This window comes from Musca autumnalis, unplaced genomic scaffold (genome assembly GCF_047663935.1).
Source record: "Musca autumnalis isolate F117 unplaced genomic scaffold, ASM4766393v1 scaffold_1, whole genome shotgun sequence".
NCBI classification, from domain to species: domain Eukaryota; kingdom Metazoa; phylum Arthropoda; class Insecta; order Diptera; family Muscidae; genus Musca; species Musca autumnalis.
Window position 1 is genome coordinate 110428136 of NW_027411644.1, and position 17246 is coordinate 110445381.

Sequence of the window (17246 nt, forward strand, 5' to 3'; positions counted from 1 at the left end):
TAAAGAATCCACGATTAATGAAAAAATATTTTTTAAAAAATCCGCAATTATTGAAAAAACATTATCAAAAAAAAAAAAAAAAACAATAAACGAAAAAATCATTATTAAAAAATCCACGATTAATGCAATTTTTTTTTTAATGCACGATTAAAGTAGAAATATCATTTAAAATTTAACGATTTATGAAGAAATATTTTTTTTAAAAAAAAATCCAAAATTACTGAAAAAAAATATTTTTTTAGAAATATCCACGATCAAGGAAAAAATATTTATTAAAAAAAATCCTCGATTAATGAAACAGTGTTTCTTAAAAAATCCACAATTAATGCAAAAAATATTTTTAAAAAATGCACGATCAATGAAAAAATATTTTTTTAAAAAATGCAAAAATAATGAAGAGAAAAATATCTAATGAATAGATATTTTACAAAAAGATTAAGGGATTAAAAAAGAAATAATTTTAAAAAAATGACGATTTATTAAGAAATATTTTTTTAAATCCACAATAGATGAAAAAATATTTTTTTTTTTTTGAAAAATCAACAATATGTGAAAAAGTATTTAAAAAAACACAATAAATAAAAAAATATTTGTTTAACAAATCCACGATTAATGAAATAATATTAAAAAAACCACGATTTATGAAAAAAATATTTTAAAAAAAAATCCACGATTTATGAAAAATACTTCTAAAAAATCCACGATATATGAAAAAATATTTAAAAAAATCCAAGATTTATGAAAAAACATTTTTAAAAAAATCAACGATTTATGAAAAAATATTTTTAAAAATCCACGATTTATGCAAAAATAATTTTGAAAAAATCCACTGTTAATGAAAAGATATGTTTTAATAAATCCACGATTAGTAACAAAATATTTTTTAAAAATTAATTCACGTTTAATGAAAAAATATTTTTTAGGCCATCGACAATTAATAAAAAATATTTTTTTTTAAAATCCAATATTAATGAAACAATATTTTTTAAAGAAATACACGATTTTTAATATTTAAAAAATCAAAGTTTAGTTGGAAATTGATTTCCTTTTAGTATTCTATTTTTGTAGCTCACATTGTAGATGTAGATGTACGCTCCATCTTATATGGCCTTAATACTTGTCTCATGTCATATATTCCAATATATGTATATGATTGTACGTATGTACATGTTTATTAGGGTGGGGCGATTTGTGTGGAAGCAAAAAAACCTTAATGAGCCCTTCGCGTTTCTGATTCCTGGGATTGAACTGAGCAAAAAAGTCCACTGGACCATATATCTACCGTGAAAATCGAGCCTCCCGATTTTGACTTTAAGTTTTTTATTGACGTTTTATGGATATTTTGGCATATAACAGCCAAACCATTGAGATTTTCGATCCAGCACAAAGACAAACATTGTAGCCAAGACAGTAATTGAATACTCTCTAATACATCGCAAAAGCATTGGAATGCTCCTTCAGGCAGTTTTGGCCTTAGGAATGTGCAAACTTTTCGGAAAATGTCGATAAATGACATTGTGCTACAAAATTTGACCCGAAAAATATTCAAGTGTTCTGATGCAAAATTATATCGTGTTGGAATCCATGGACAACGACAATGCCTTTATTTCGTTTGGGTCACTTCGTTTTATTTTTTTAAAACGGTAAAAGTAGTGAAAATCTGGGTTTCTTACATTTTCAAATTTAAACGGGCATATCTTATTTTTTCCACAACGGATTTCTTTTGATCCTTCTTCCTTTTAAAGGGGCGAATAATGTATTTTGAATAAGCTATTATTGTTTTAAATCGGTTAACAAATGGCTAAGTTATAGTGGTTTATGTCTGAAAACCCCCACAAAAAACCTATAAAGGAATTTCTCATAATTTTCAAAATAAATATTGAACAAAACAAAAAAACATTATATTTTTTTTTTTTTTTTTTGTTCGGTGGATTCCTAATTTTTCAATGTACCTATTAGGTCTAAATAGCTCAACTCGAAAGAGAATTAAAAAAAACATTATATTTTTGAAAATTATGAGAAATTCCTTTATAGGTTTTTTGTGGGGTTTTTCAGACATAAACCACTATAACTTAGCCATTTGTTAACCGATTTAAAACAATAATAGCTTATTCAAAATACATTATTCGCCCCTTTTAAAGGAAGAAGAATCAAAAGAAATCCGTTGTGGAAAAAATAAGATATGCCCGCTTAAATTTGAAAATGTAAGAAACCCAGATTTTCACTACTTTTACCGTTTTAAAAAAATAAAACGAAGTGACCCAAACGAAATAAAGGCATTTCGTTGTCCATGGATTCCAACACGATATAATTTTGCATCAGAAAACTTGAATATTTTTCGGGTCAAATTTTGTAGCACAATGTCATTTATCGACATTTTCCGAAAAGTTTGCACATTCCTAAGGCCAAAACTGCCTGAAGGAGCATTCCAATGCTTTTGCGATGTATTAGAGAGTTTTTAATTACTGTCTTGGCTACAATGCTTGTCTTTGTGCTGGATCGAAAATCTCAATGGTTTGGCTGTTATATGCCAAAATATCCAAAAAACGTCAATAAAAAACTTAAAGTCAAAATCGGGAGGCTCGATTTTCACGGTAGATATATGGTCCAGTGGACATTTTTGCTCAGTTCAACCCCAGGAATCAGAAACGCGAAGGGCCCATTAAGGTTTTCAAATCGCCCCGTCCTAATGTTTATGCTAAGTACTTTTTAATTTTATTCTCCTACACATCCTTCAGTGATTTTGTTTCTATGTTTTTACCCCCTTTTTTCTTCTTATTCTTATATTGACAACATTGACAACAATAAGAAACCATGGCAAGAAATGTGTCAAAATTCCCAAAGGCAATTTTTGTTGTTTATCTTTTTCACTGGAACAATTGAACGTTTAAAATATATGCGAGCGCACACTTAATGATTGATAGATAAAATGTTATGTGACATGTATATATAAAATGCAAGGACTTTTAATGGGGAAAAATAAGAAAAAAAAATATTTTAGGAACAATTTGTTTTGGATTAAAAATAAATTGTATTATATTTTGAAAATGTATGCAAAATCACAAAAAAAAAAACAATAAGTTATGTGAAGAAGATTAAACGTTTCAAAGTGCGTTTCAATATTTGTTGATTGGTATCCGCTCTTCAATGTTTTAAAACATTGTTTATGGTACTCTGTGGCGTATGAATGACAATTATAAGTCATACGCTCCTTAGTACCACACAAAGTATGATTATTAATAATTATAAGCTCCTTATATTCCTATCAATTAAAGGCTTAATAAAATAAATCTACATCTATTGTGTTTTCTATATTTAATTTAAAATTGTTAATATTATTATTTTTTCTTTCATATTTCATTACAGGTAAGCAAAGAAGTTTGCATTTACATTTTTCGCAGATATGTGAGTATTCGACAGAATATGCTTTTTATTAATTTAAAATTTCCACAAAAAATTTTTCAAGGCTATAGTAATTTCGGTCATCTCTTGTAGAAATTTAGGGCCAGTTAAGAGTTTTTTCGTTAATAAATCTTTAAACTTATAATTTTCCACAAACTTGTGCTTTTGTGGCTAAAGATATTTGACAGTCAAATTTAAGTTCAGATTAAAGTTTATTTGTCCTCGTTTTTTGTTATTCTAGCTTATTCTGCTCACCTTCTTGATAGAACTTGTTTTTTAATATTTATTTGCTTTTGACTAATTTATGCAGCAGCACAACAGACAATTTCTCAAGCAAAAAATATGTATTTGACGAAAAATAAAATTTGCATAACGTCTCTTATTCCCCATGGGGCATAGGCGTCGTCGTTGAGCCAGTCTTCTAAATATTGCAATTGTAATTTCGTACGGAAAAATAGAGTTGAAGTCAGTTACGCCAATGTCTTTCATGATGTTTTTCGCTCGTGAAATGAAGCGAAGCTAAAGAACCATTACACCTGTTTTCGACGGAAATGGAATTCAAGACAGACAGGATACTTAATGGCAAATTGTTGTGTCTACCCTGGTAGGCCTGCTGGTTGGTTGGTGATGGTGGTATGTTGCAGCCAACAAGATAAGAAATTTTATTCTGTCAACTACAGTTACCAACAGCAAGGCATTTTTGGGCAAAGTTTTAGAGGTTGCTTGATTCCTTCCTGGTTTTGGTCTTTTACATGTTTAACACCATAAAAAAGCTGCACAACATTCTTGTCGGAGATAAACAAATTTTGGTGGCAAGTGACAAATTTATAACCACATAAGATATTTCATGATGAGTGATTAGTTTTTGTTGTTGTTACCTAACAAAGTGTTAATGGTAATTTGTCAGCCTTAACATTCCAGGCCATATTTTGTCCTTTGCTCTTTCTTCTTCTTCGTCTATTGCCTGTCATAGCATCCACCAAGCAGCAGACAAAGAAGAAGTAACTGAAATTTTTGACTTTACAACAGCTCTTTAAAGGTAATGAGATGATATTTAATAATGCTGCTGCTATCTCCCATTCTTTGAATAAATAATGACGTGTTATGTTTCATTTGAAAAGCCAAACTAAACAGCTGCAATTTGTAAGCTAAACATTATGTTGCTGCTGTAAAGGTGGGAGGGAGGTCAAGGTGGCGCAGATAGTCATGGTAAAATTTCATCAAGGACCCATAGTTTTGGTTTGGCTTGTAGCAAATCTGTTACGCTGCATTGCTAATTGCTTCATTTCATTGTAGCTACAAGTTATGGCTATGGCACATCTTTATGCTGCACAAGTTCAGAGAAAAGACCTCATGAATATTTATGAAATAGTGTGTGCTAAATTATTGTATTTTTGAAATATACTTAGAGAGGGGTTTGGAGGAAACACTCGAAACTCGGCAAAGCACAGCCGTGTGCTACTTGACCAGATTTTTGAATGTGAAAGGTGGAATTTCTATATTTTTCAATAATTCTGGATTTTTTAAAAAGTATTTTTTCAATAATTGTAAATTTTTTTAAAAAAATATTTTTTCAACAAACGTGGATTCTTTAAAAAAATATTTTTATAATAATCATGGACTTTAAAAAAACAATATTTTTATAATCGTAGGTTTTTTTTTAAAAAATATTTTTAAAATCGTGGATTTTAAAAAAAATATTTTTTTTCAATAATCCTGGATTTTTTAAAAAATATTTTTTAAAAAATATTTTTATCAATAATCCTGGATTTTTAAAAAAATACTTTTTCACTAATCGTGGATTTTTTAAAGAATATTTTTATAATAATCGTTGATTTTTTTAAATCGTGATTAATGTGATTTTTTTTTTAAAAAAATATTTTTTAATAATTGTGGATTTTATAAAGAATATTTTTATAATAAAAAAATATTTTTATAATAGTCGTGGATTTTTTAAAACATATTTTTGTATAAATAAATATTTTTATGATAATATTGGCTTTTTAGAAATATTTTTATAATAATCATGGATTTTTTAAAAAAAAAAAATATTTTGATAGAAATCGTGGATTTCTTAAAAAATATTTTTATAAAGTCGTAATTTTTTTTTAAATACTTATTAAAAAAGAATTTATAAAAATCGTGGATTTTGTAAAAAATATTTTTATAAAGTCGTAATTTTTTTTTAAATACTTATTAAAAAAGAATTTATAAAAATCGTGGATTTTGTAAAAAATATTTTTATAAAGTCGTAATTTTTTTAAATACTTATTAAAAAAGAATTTATAAAAATCGTGGATTTTCTAAAAAATATTTTATAAAAATCGTGGATTTTTTAAAAATATATTTTTATAAAAATTGTGTAAAAATAATAATAGTAGATTTTTTAAAAGATATTTTTATAGAAATAGTGGATTTCTTAAAAAATAAATTTATTAAGTCCTGGATTTTTTAAAAAATATATTTTGATAAAAACCGTGGACTTTAAAAAAAATGTTTTTATAAAAATCGTGTATTTGTTAAAAAATATTTTTATAAAGTCGTTGATTTTTTAATAAAATATTTTTATTAAAATCGTAGATTTGTTAAAAAAATATTTTTATAATAAAATATAAAAAAAATATTTTTATAAAAATCGTGGATTTTTAAAAAAAAATATTTTTATTAAAATCGAAGATTTGTTAAAGAAATATTTTTATAATAACCGTGGACTTTTTAAAAAATATTTGATAAAAACCGTGATTTTTTTTTAATATTTTTGTTTGTGTTGTTTTTGGTTGAAGTTTCAATCTCACTTGATTGTTTTTAAGTCCGGAGTGTTACCCCCAATGGCTTAAACTTCATCATTACCCTCTATTACAGAGAGTAATGTTTTTCAAAACGAACTGACAGTGTTGCAAAATTTTACTGATCCTTACCAATATCATGATTTCATCCCGGCGAAGGGAATTATCAATTGGCTTCTCAGTTTTTGAAATGGCGCCTTTTTAGCGAAAAAACCGAACTCTTTAAGTGCCTAGTATTCTCATATGAATGAGAATCACACTCACTTTTCACATGTCAGCATTTTTATAAAAATTGTGTTAAAATATTTGTTCAATTATCATGGATTTTTTTTAAAGATATTGTTATAGAAATGGTGGATTTTTTAAAAAATATTTTTATAAAGTCGTGGATTTTATAAAAAAAAAATATTTTTATTAAAATCGTGAATTTCTTAAAAAAATATTTTTATAAAAACCGTAGACTTTAAAAAAATAATTTTATAAAAATTGTGGAAATTTAAAAAAAAAAATTATAAAGTTGCGAATTTTTTAAAAAAAAATTTTTAATACAAATAGTTGATTTAAAAAAAATTTTTTTATAAAGTCGTGGATTTGTTAAAAAATATTTTTACAAAAACCGTGGAGTTTTTAAAGAAATATTTTTATAAAAACCGTGTACATTTTTAAAAATTAATTTTATGAAAATCGGGGATTTTTTTTTTTAAATATAAAAACCGTGGATTTTTTTTTAAATATTTTTATAAAAATTGAGTATTTTTAACGTGGATTTTTTAAGAATTTATTTTTATAACAAGTAAGAAAGGCGTTAAGTTCGGCCGGGCCGAACTTGTTATACCCTCCACCACAAGTATTGAAGTAAAATGGAATAATTAGTTTCCTTTCGTGTATGAAGAAGACTTAATACTAAATTTCAGCAATTTCGTGAGGCACCATTCTATGGGGGCTATTTCAAAACGTCGATCTATACGAACAAATTTCTGACGGAAAGTTTTTAGTTTCAAAGAAGACTAAATACCAAATTTCCTATATTTCGGTAAGAGAATGTGGCTAAAACTTAAAAAATACCGAAAATCAAGAAGTACGCTTCTATGGGGATGTAGGAAGACGTGGACCTATACTGATAATACTCTTCTGGAATATTTTATAACTCTTGGAAGACGAAATAACGAATTTCAGCCATTTCTGTGGGATATTGACGTCACAATCTTCAGTATTACGAAAATCGGGAGGTACCGTTCTATGGGGGCTATATCGAAACGTGGACCTATACCGACGAATTTTAGTGAGAAATGGGGCAATATGAAAGCTTGGAACTGTACAGACATATTTCTGACGAACAATGGACCGATACCGACAAAATTCTGGGGGAAAGTTTTATACCCCTAAAGAAGACTACGTACAAAATTTCAGCCATTTTGGTAGGATAATGAAGCTAAAACCTTCAAAATACCGTAAATCGGGAGGTACCGTTCTAGGGGGGGCTATATGAATGTGTGGACCGATACCGACTAAATTCTGGGGGAAAGTTGTATACTGCTAAAGAAGACTACGTACCAAATGTCAGCCATTTTGGTAGGATAATGAAGCTAAAACCTTCAAAATACCGTAAATCGGGAGGTACCGTTCTATGGGGGCTATATGAAGGTGTGCACCGATACCGACAAAATTCTGGGGGAAAGTTTAATACCCCTAAAGAAGTCTACGTACCAAATTTCAGCCATTTTGATAGGATAAAGAAGCTAAAACATTCAAAATACCGAAAGTCGGGAGGTACCGTTCTATGGGGGCTATATGAAGGCGTGGACCGATACCGACAAAATTCTGGAGGAAAGTTTTATACCCCTAAAGAAGACTACGTACCAAATTTCAGCCATTTTGATAGGATAAAGAAGCTAAAACCTTCAAAATACCGAAAATCGGGAGGTACCGTTCTATGGGGGCTATATCAAAATGTGGACCGATATATCCCATTTTCAATACCAACCATCCTGCAAGTAATAAAAACTTCTGTACCAAATTTTGACTCTCTGTCTTTAAAATTGCGAGCTGTATCTTGATTTCAATAGACAGACGGACGGACGGACGGACAGACGGACATGGTCAATTCGACATAGAATTTTATGCTGATCATGAATATATATACTTTATAGGGTCTCCGACGAATATTTCGATGTGTTACAAACGGAATGACAAATTTAATTATACCCTCCATATGGTATGGTATGGTATAAAAATCGTGGATTTTTTCAAAAATATTTTGAAAATAATCGTGGATTTTTTTAAAATATATTTTTATAATAATCGTGGATTTTTTATAATAATCGTGGATTTTTTATAATAATCGTGGATTTTTTATAATAATCGTGGATTTTTTATAATAATAGTGGATTTTTTATAATAATCGTGGATTTTTTTTTATAATCGTGGATTTTTTTAAAATATATTTTTATAATAATCGTGGATTTTTTTTATAATAATCGTGTATTTTTTTTAAATATATTTTTATAATAAACATTGATTTTTTATAATAATCGTGGATTTTTTTAAAATATATTTTTATAATAAACGTGGATTTTTTATAATAATCGTGGATTTTTTTAAAATATATTTTTATAATAATCGTGGCTTTCTTTAAATATATTTTTACAGTGTGGCGCATATCAAAAGCAACAAATCCAGGATTTTACATTAATTCAATTTTTAGATCCGTTACAATTTTTTAAAATGCTATATTTTGTGCATAGTTGTTCTTTATTATGTACAGAGAGCTTTCAACAAGTTGTTTCTGTACTTTGTAGTTGGATGGGATAACAACAACAACAATATTGACTGATCCTCGAAAATGGGGAGTGCAAAACAAAAGCAACAATAGAATATTATTAAAAATTGTAGTGTCATCGGTGTTAATTAACTGTACTTTTTAATTAAATTTGTCTTTTGGGGCGTGGTAGTGTCATTTTAGAAAGCATTTGCATTTTTTGTCCTAACAGGGTTGCCACTTTCTAACACTTTTGCCATGGTCTGGGGAAAATATCATAATACCCTTAAAATCAAAATTTTTTTCTCATTTAAAAATTTAAATTTTGAAATATTCATTTGGAAAATGTATTAATATCGACCGTTCTTTTGTTTGCGTATAATAGAAAAGTTAAACAACCGAATATTGGTAAACACAATACATCCGGGTGTAAAACCCCTTGAGGCCAACGGCACATTGTGGCTAAAAACGTTGGGGAAAGTTTAAAAATAATGCGAATATGAGCTTCCAAGAATTAGTTGGGACACTAATTTTCGATATATGACCTAGAGTACTTCGCAGAAGAAGTTTTGAAATCAATTTGAAAAGTTATACAGCTCCCAACTCAAACGACACAACTGTCAAGAACGCATTGTTTCAAACAACACTGGGTAAAATATCGTTAAGGGTTTTTTTTATATTTTTTGTTACTAAATCTGATTTTTAATATAATTTATTAAAAAAAATCATATTGGGTCTTGTAAACCGTACAATACATTGCGTTTTCTACCAGAGTTTCATCAATTGTCTTTTTTGGGGTATGGCAGTGGTTTCTTGGCCAATGTATAACTTTTCAAATTGTTTTCAAAACTTCTTCTGCGAAGTACTCTAGGCCATATATCGAAAATAAGAGTCCCAACTAATTCTTGGAAGCTCATATTCGTATTATTCTTAAACTTTCCCCAACGTTTTTAGCCACAATGTGCCGTTGGCCACGAGGGGTTTTACACCTGGATGTATTGTGTTTACCAATATTCGGTTTAACTTTTTTATTATACACAAAGAAAAGAACGGTTGATATTAATACACTTTCCAAATGAATATTTCAAAATTTAAATTTTTAAATGAGGAAAAAATTTTGATTTTGAGGGTATTATGATATTTTCCCCAGACCATGGGAAATGTGGTAGAAAGTTGCAACCCTGTTAGGATAACAAATGCAAATGCTTTCTAAAATGACCCTACCACGCCCCAAAAGACAAATTTAATTCAATAGTACAGTTAATTAACACCGATGACACTACAATTTCTAATAATATTCTATAGTTGCTTTTGTTTTGCACTCCCCATTTTTGAGGATCAGTCAATATTGTTGTTGTTGTTATCCCATCCAACTACAAAGTACAGAAACAACTTGTTGAAAGCTCTCTGTACATAATAAAGAACAACTATGCACAAAATATAGCATTTTAAAAAATTGTAACGGATCTAAAAATTGAATTAATGTAAAATCCTGGATTTGTTGCTTTTGATATGCGCAACACTGTATAATAATCGTGGATTTTTTTTAAATATTTGCTTCATAATCGTGGATTTTTTTTTCAAATATTTGCTTCATAATCGTGGATTTTTTAAATATTTGCTTCATAATCGTGGATTTTTTAAATATTTGCTTCATAATCGTGGATTTTTTTAAATATTTTCTTCATAATTGTGTATTTTTTAAAAAATATTTTTATAAAAATCTTGGATTTTTGGAAAAAGTATTTTTATAAAAATCGGGGATTTTCTTAAAATTATATTTTCAATAATCGTGGATTTTCTTAAAATTATATTTTCAATAATCGTGGATTTTCTTAAAATTATATTTTCAATAATCGTTGATTTTTTAAATTTATTTTGTCAATAATTGTGGATTTTTTAAATTTCCAATAATCATGGATTTTTATTAAATTTATTTTTTCAATAATCGTGGATTTTTTAATAATCGTGTTTTTTAAATTATTTTTTTTAGTAATCGTGGATTTGTTCAAATGATTTTTTTTAATAATCGAGGATTTTTAAAATAATATTTTTTTTAATAATCGTGGATTGTTTGTTTTGTTTTGTTGAAGATTCAATCATATGATTGCTTAAGTCTGGAGTATTCCCCCATTGGCTTAACTTCATCATTACTTTCTATTGCAGAGAGTAATTTTTACAAAAAGCACTGACAGCCTTGCAAAATTTACTGATCGCTACCAATATGAAAACCTGCAAGGCTGTCAAGTGCGTTTTGTAAATAAACATTACTCTCTGTAATAGAAAGTAATGATGAAGTTAAGCCAATGGGGGAATACTCCAGACGTAAGAAATCATAATCGTGGATTAAAAAAAAAAATATTTTTTATAATAATCGTGGATTGGTTAAAAAAATATTTTTATAATATTGGATTTTTTAAAAAATATTTTTATAATAATCGTGGATTTTTTAAAAAATATTTTTATAATAATCGTGGATTTTTTTTAAAAAAAAATTTATAACAATCGTGGATTTTTTAAAAAATATTTTTATAATAATCGTGGATTTTTTTAAAAAATATTTTTATAATAATCGTGGATTTTTTAAAAAAAATTTCAATTTTCGTGAATATGTTGTAAAATATTTTTTTAATTATCGTGAATATGTTGTAAAATAGTTTTTCAAATATCGTGAATATGTTGTAAAATAGTTTTTCAAATATCGTGAATATGTTGTAAAATAGTTTTTCAATTATTATGAGTATGTAGAAACATATTTTTTCAATAATCGTGGAGTTTTTAAAGAATATTTTCTCAAGGACCAACAGACCAATAAACGTGGTTTTTAAAGAATAATGGAAAAGACAAACTGTGTAACATAAACTACTTATTCGTAGAATATATGACCATCTGCTACTGCTGAATATGACATGATATTCTTTGGTTTTTAATGTTTTTGTTAGAGTAGGTGACGTATTAATAACATATAGCACATTATATTTATCATACGCCCAGTGTTACAAAATTAATACTACTAATACGCTCCATTCTCGACTCAGAAGTAAAATTATGTTTTCCATTTTAAAATTATCCACAACAAGCTTTTGTTTTACTACTGTTTTCATCTTTAATCTACAAATCCATCATAAATCTCACATTTACGGATATTAAATGAAAATAAACAATAACATACATATTTTTGTGTCACGAAATGTTCTGACACTTGCTAAGTTTTCCAATCTATATTGTTCCATTATTGTCCATATAGAAGGATATGAAAATGAAAAGACAAGGAAATATTAAATTATCATTTCGTCATTCAGCATAAAAACTTCTTGAACAATCATAATTTTGTTGTACAATATAAATAAATATGTCGTTGGTCTTTGGATGGTGGGTTTTATGGATTTCATTTTCCTAAAACGAAACGAAAAATACATATTTATCTGACACTTTCAGTTGAGTTCATTTATTGTTATTTACATTTTTCATATTTAAGGATTTATTATGGAAATCTTTTTATTATTTTTATTGTTGTTATTATTGTATCTTAAGTAAATATAAATATATAAAAATGCAACGATACATTTTTCTATATACACACTTATATATCATAGAATTATAATAATAAAAGAAACAATAATAACTAGCACATCAAGGCAATACTGAATGTGTCATAAATATCAAAAGGATTATGGAAGGACGAACGAATGAATGAACGATAAAGTGGAACTAGAAGTAGATGCAAGTAAAGTTGGACGTTACAATGTTATTGTGTAGTACAAATATTCTTGTTTGTCATGACCCTCTCTGTGGGGGGTTCTCTCTAGCAAAGAATGTGAGTAGCTGTCTGAACTGCAACAAAAAAATTTCAAAGCCTTTGCCAATGTTACACTGATTGCATTTTTAAATATATTTATGTTGATAATCGAAATGTCCTTTGCAAGTGCAATTCTCTCTTCTTTGGTCTTCGGTTAAGTTGCATTTCCTTATAAATGTCGATAGACTTCTTCAAATTGTGTAGGTTGTTTTATTTGCCTTTGCAATTTAATTTCATATCCATGCTATGAATGGCTGGTGTTAATATAATAAAATTTATTATTAAATAAATATTTTGTCATATGACAATCATATAAAGTTCAAAGGAAAGGAAGACATTTATTTGAGTTTTAGTATTTATTTATATGTATGTGTGTAAGTATGAATGCAGGAATGCATTTGAAATTGATGTGTTGATTAAATATTGAAATATCAATTATGTCAAGAGGATGGACAAAATAAACTATTTGCAGTAAGGGAAATTGAAAAAGAGATGTGAAGAAGATGTGAAAACATATTCTTAAAAATATCCACGCCTTGAGTTGACTTGAAAAGATATTCTTAAAAATATCCAGGCCTTGAAGAGACTTGAAAACATATTCTTAAAAATATACACGCCTTGATGTAACTTGGAAAAATATTCTTAAAAATATCCACGCCTCTATTGGATCTTGAAAAAAATATTCTTAAAAATATCCACGACTCCTTTGGATATGAACAAATATTCGCCTTCATTGAAAATGAAAAATATTCTTAAAAATATCCACGCCTCCTTTGGACATGAAAAAATGTTTTTAAAAATATCAACGCCTCCTTTGGTCATGAAAAAATGTTTTTAAAAATATCCACGCCTCCTTTGGTCATGAAAAAATGTTTTTATGAAAAAATGTTTTTAAAAATATCCACGCCTCCTTTGGTCATGAAAAAATGTTTTTAAAAATATCTACGCCTCCTTTGGTCATGAAAAAATGTTTTTAAAAATATCCACGCCTCCTTTGGTCATGAAAAAATGTTTTTAAAAATATCCACGCCTCCTTTGGTCCTGAAAAAATGTTTTTAAAAATATCCACGCCTCCTTTGGTCATGAAAAAATGTTTTTAAAAATATCCACGCCTCCTTTGGTCATGAAAAATGTTTTTAAAAATATCCACGCCTCCTTTGGTCATGAAAAATGTTTTTAAAAATATCTACGCCTCCTTTGGTCATGAAAAATGTTTTTAAAAATATCCACGCCTCCTTTGGTCATGAAAAATGTTTTTAAAAATATCCACGCCTCCTTTGGACATGAAAAATGTTTTTAAAAATATCCACGCTTCCTTTGGTCATGAAAAAATGTTTTTAAAAATATCCACGCTTCCTTTGGTCATGAAAAAATGTTTTTAAAAATATCCACGCCTCCTTTGGTCATGAAAAATGTTTTTAAAAATATCCACGCCTCCTTTGGTCATGAAAAAATGTTTTTAAAAATATCCACGCCTCCTTTGGTCATGAAAAATGTTTTTAAAAATATCCACGCCTCCTTTGGTGATGAAAAAATGTTTTTAAAAATATCTACGCCTCCTTTGGTCATGAAAAAATGTTTTTAAAAATATCCACGCCTCCTTTGGTCATGAAAAAATGTTTTTAAAAATATCCACGCCTCCTTTGGTCATGAAAAAATGTTTTTAAAAATATCCACGCCTCCTTTGGTCATGAAAAATGTTTTTAAAAATATCCACGCCTCCTTTGGTCATGAAAAATGTTTTTAAAAATATCCACGCCTCCTTTGGACATGAAAAAAATGTTTTACAAATATCCACGCCTCCTTTGGACATGAAAAAATAATTTTAAAAATATCCACGCCTCCTTTGGACATGATTAAATGTTTTAAAAATATCCACGCCTCCTTTGGACATGAAAAAATGTTTTAAAAATGTCCACGCCTCCTTTGGACATGAAAAAATGCTTTTAAAAATATCCACGCCTCCTTTGGACATGAAAAAATGTTTTTAAAAATATCCACGCCTCCTTTGGACATGAAAAAATGCTTTTAAAAATATCCATGCCTCCTTTGGACATGAAAAAATGTTTTTAAAAATATCCACGCCTCCATTGGACATGAAAAATATTCTTAAAAATATCCACGGCTCCTTTGGACATGAAAAAATATTCGCCTTTATTGAAAATGAAAAATATTTGTAATAATGTCAGCGCCTTCATTCAAAATGTTCTTCAACATTTTGTACCGTCTTATTATTGCTTTAAAATTAAATTAAATATAACAAATTTATACAAAATATTTAAACGGTCTCAAAATTTATAAAATTTTACCTACTAGCTGGCGTATAAGTGCTGTCAACACTCATACGCATAATTTTTAACTTTTTTTCATAGCTATAGAAGAAAATTCTGCTATCACTTCTTATAACAACACAATTCTAATAATATTTATTCTAAACTTGTTATCAATTCCCACAGTTTTATTCTGCAATAGATAAATTTGCATTTGCTTCAATAACCCAGTATGTATCATGCAGAATTTTAAGTGGATAGAAAGCATCAATATTCATTCATCCATATTTTTGTTAAACCATCATCGTCTGCAATTTGGTCAATACAGCAATTAAAACATTGCCTTCTATGTTTTGTGAAAATGCATTTGAAATTGAACCAAATCTTATTGTGTTGCTGTCCCATAAACACGAACGGGCACAGCAGAAGCCAGCTCCAGTATCAGTAGTTGTATTCCAGATATTCCTGCGAACCAAAAAATATCTGGTTTTAAATTTCAAATACAATTATTTTCAATTGTTTTCGTTTTAAAGCCAATATAAATATTTTATTTGTTAATTGGAATTGTAGTTGGTGCGTTTTTGTTGTTGCAACTGCTGCCTGCCATTCTGTAAATTGGAGAATTTCATTTAAATTTTGTTTACCAATTTTGTGTTGAGAGAAGCTTTTTTAAATAAAATTAAATGAAAAAATTTTTGTGGTAAAAATTGAACAAAAATATATGACCGAAAAACTATTGATTGGATTTGGTTATCGACATAAACAAATAAATTCAGAAAATAAATAAAATAACAAATTTAAGGAATTTAAAATTTAAAAACAATAATCAGTAAGTTGGAGTTACATATGTGGAATTGAATAGGGAACTGTATAGTCATTATTAATGAGAGGAAACAGGAAACATTTTCTGACTTAAAGAATGATCACTTATAGTTCGGAAAGCCAAATCCTGACGGCTTGTAAAACACAGAACTTTATATGGCTCAAGAAATGCAAGTTAGCAGTGGCCTGAGGGGTTCAACCAACATTGAAACCTCGAGCTATTCCGTTGCAGGCTTCCATTTCAATATCAGCTTTATTTTTTAATAATGTTAAAAATTGCGATTTTCCTCCCATTATTAATTCACAAAATATACATAGGAAATTTGCCTACAACGATTTAAATCCTTAGCCCAAAATCTTTAATGTTTAGAAAACAATGAGACCCAATATTAAGATTTCCTACAAAATGTTCTCCTATATGTGGTGGTCATTGACACTTGGCAAATTGAATAGTCAAATATATACCCAGAATACACAAACTTGTTCAAATGTAATAGAGGTTGTTGCTTGCTGGTGAAAATAAGGCAATGAAACTACTATTTGAAATTGTGTGAAGGGTGTGTGCGTGTAAATTTGTAGAACTTTTGGGTTAACCTACTCCAAAATACACACACATACCCACATATGGCCGTTAACCTTTAAATGAAGAAATCTCAACACTCACCGCCCAATATTTACAGATCACACCTTCCATTTTCATCATCATCATCAACAGCAGCATCATGTCATGTCCCCCAGGTTGAAATTTCATTGCAAAACTTTGAACTTTATTTGCCTGCAACCTAGAATGAACTAGAATAGAAACCCATGACTTCATGTCCACAGAACTATGAAAAAGGGTTACTCGTCGATTCTATTTCTATTTGATTTGAGGGGGTAATATCTACAAGTTTGTAAGCGTGTGGTAAACGTCATCCTCGTCGTCAACTAAGTAAACAACATTTGCATGCAATTTTTGCATTCACACACACACAAGCACACTTGAATTACTTACTACCAAAAACTTCATATGTACATAGAACTTCATATTAAACAAGCTGTGCGGAGAAAATTTGTTGAAAACTCAATATGCTGCACAAAACTTAAGTTATTAAACTGCATGTCTTATACTAATAACCGAAATATTTTTTTAGAGATTGTGAAATAAATTCCGTTCAAATTGAGGAGTTATTAGTTTTTATTTAAACATTTCCCACTAACATTACAGTCCGATGCTATTATAGCTCAATGATATGGGACATCGTTCCTATTGACAACATCGAGAGATCAGTCACACATTACTCACTATATATATTTTTGCATAATTTGTAAATAAGTTTTTAAATTCATGAAATAATCAAGAAATTTAGACAATATTACACTGAGTCGAAAACACATTCAAAGATGGAAAAATAACACTTAAACAAATA

General features: G+C 28.3%; 1 protein-coding gene across 3 annotated transcripts in view; it reads left to right on the plus strand.

Moving 5' to 3' along the window:
• Window positions 1-17246, plus strand: part of LOC141404703 (maternal protein pumilio-like) — a 551168-nt gene that overhangs the window by 359804 nt on the left and 174118 nt on the right. Inside the window, exon 9 of one of the 3 annotated variants that reach the window (XM_073988318.1) lies at window positions 3367-3857. The exons of the other annotated variants lie outside the window; for them this stretch is intronic. Within the exon in view, the coding sequence (XP_073844419.1) occupies window positions 3367-3495 (129 nt within the window). The 3' untranslated portion in view covers window positions 3496-3857. Of the gene's footprint in view, window positions 1-3366; window positions 3858-17246 lie in introns of those variants that run through there. 3 annotated transcript variants of the gene reach the window in all.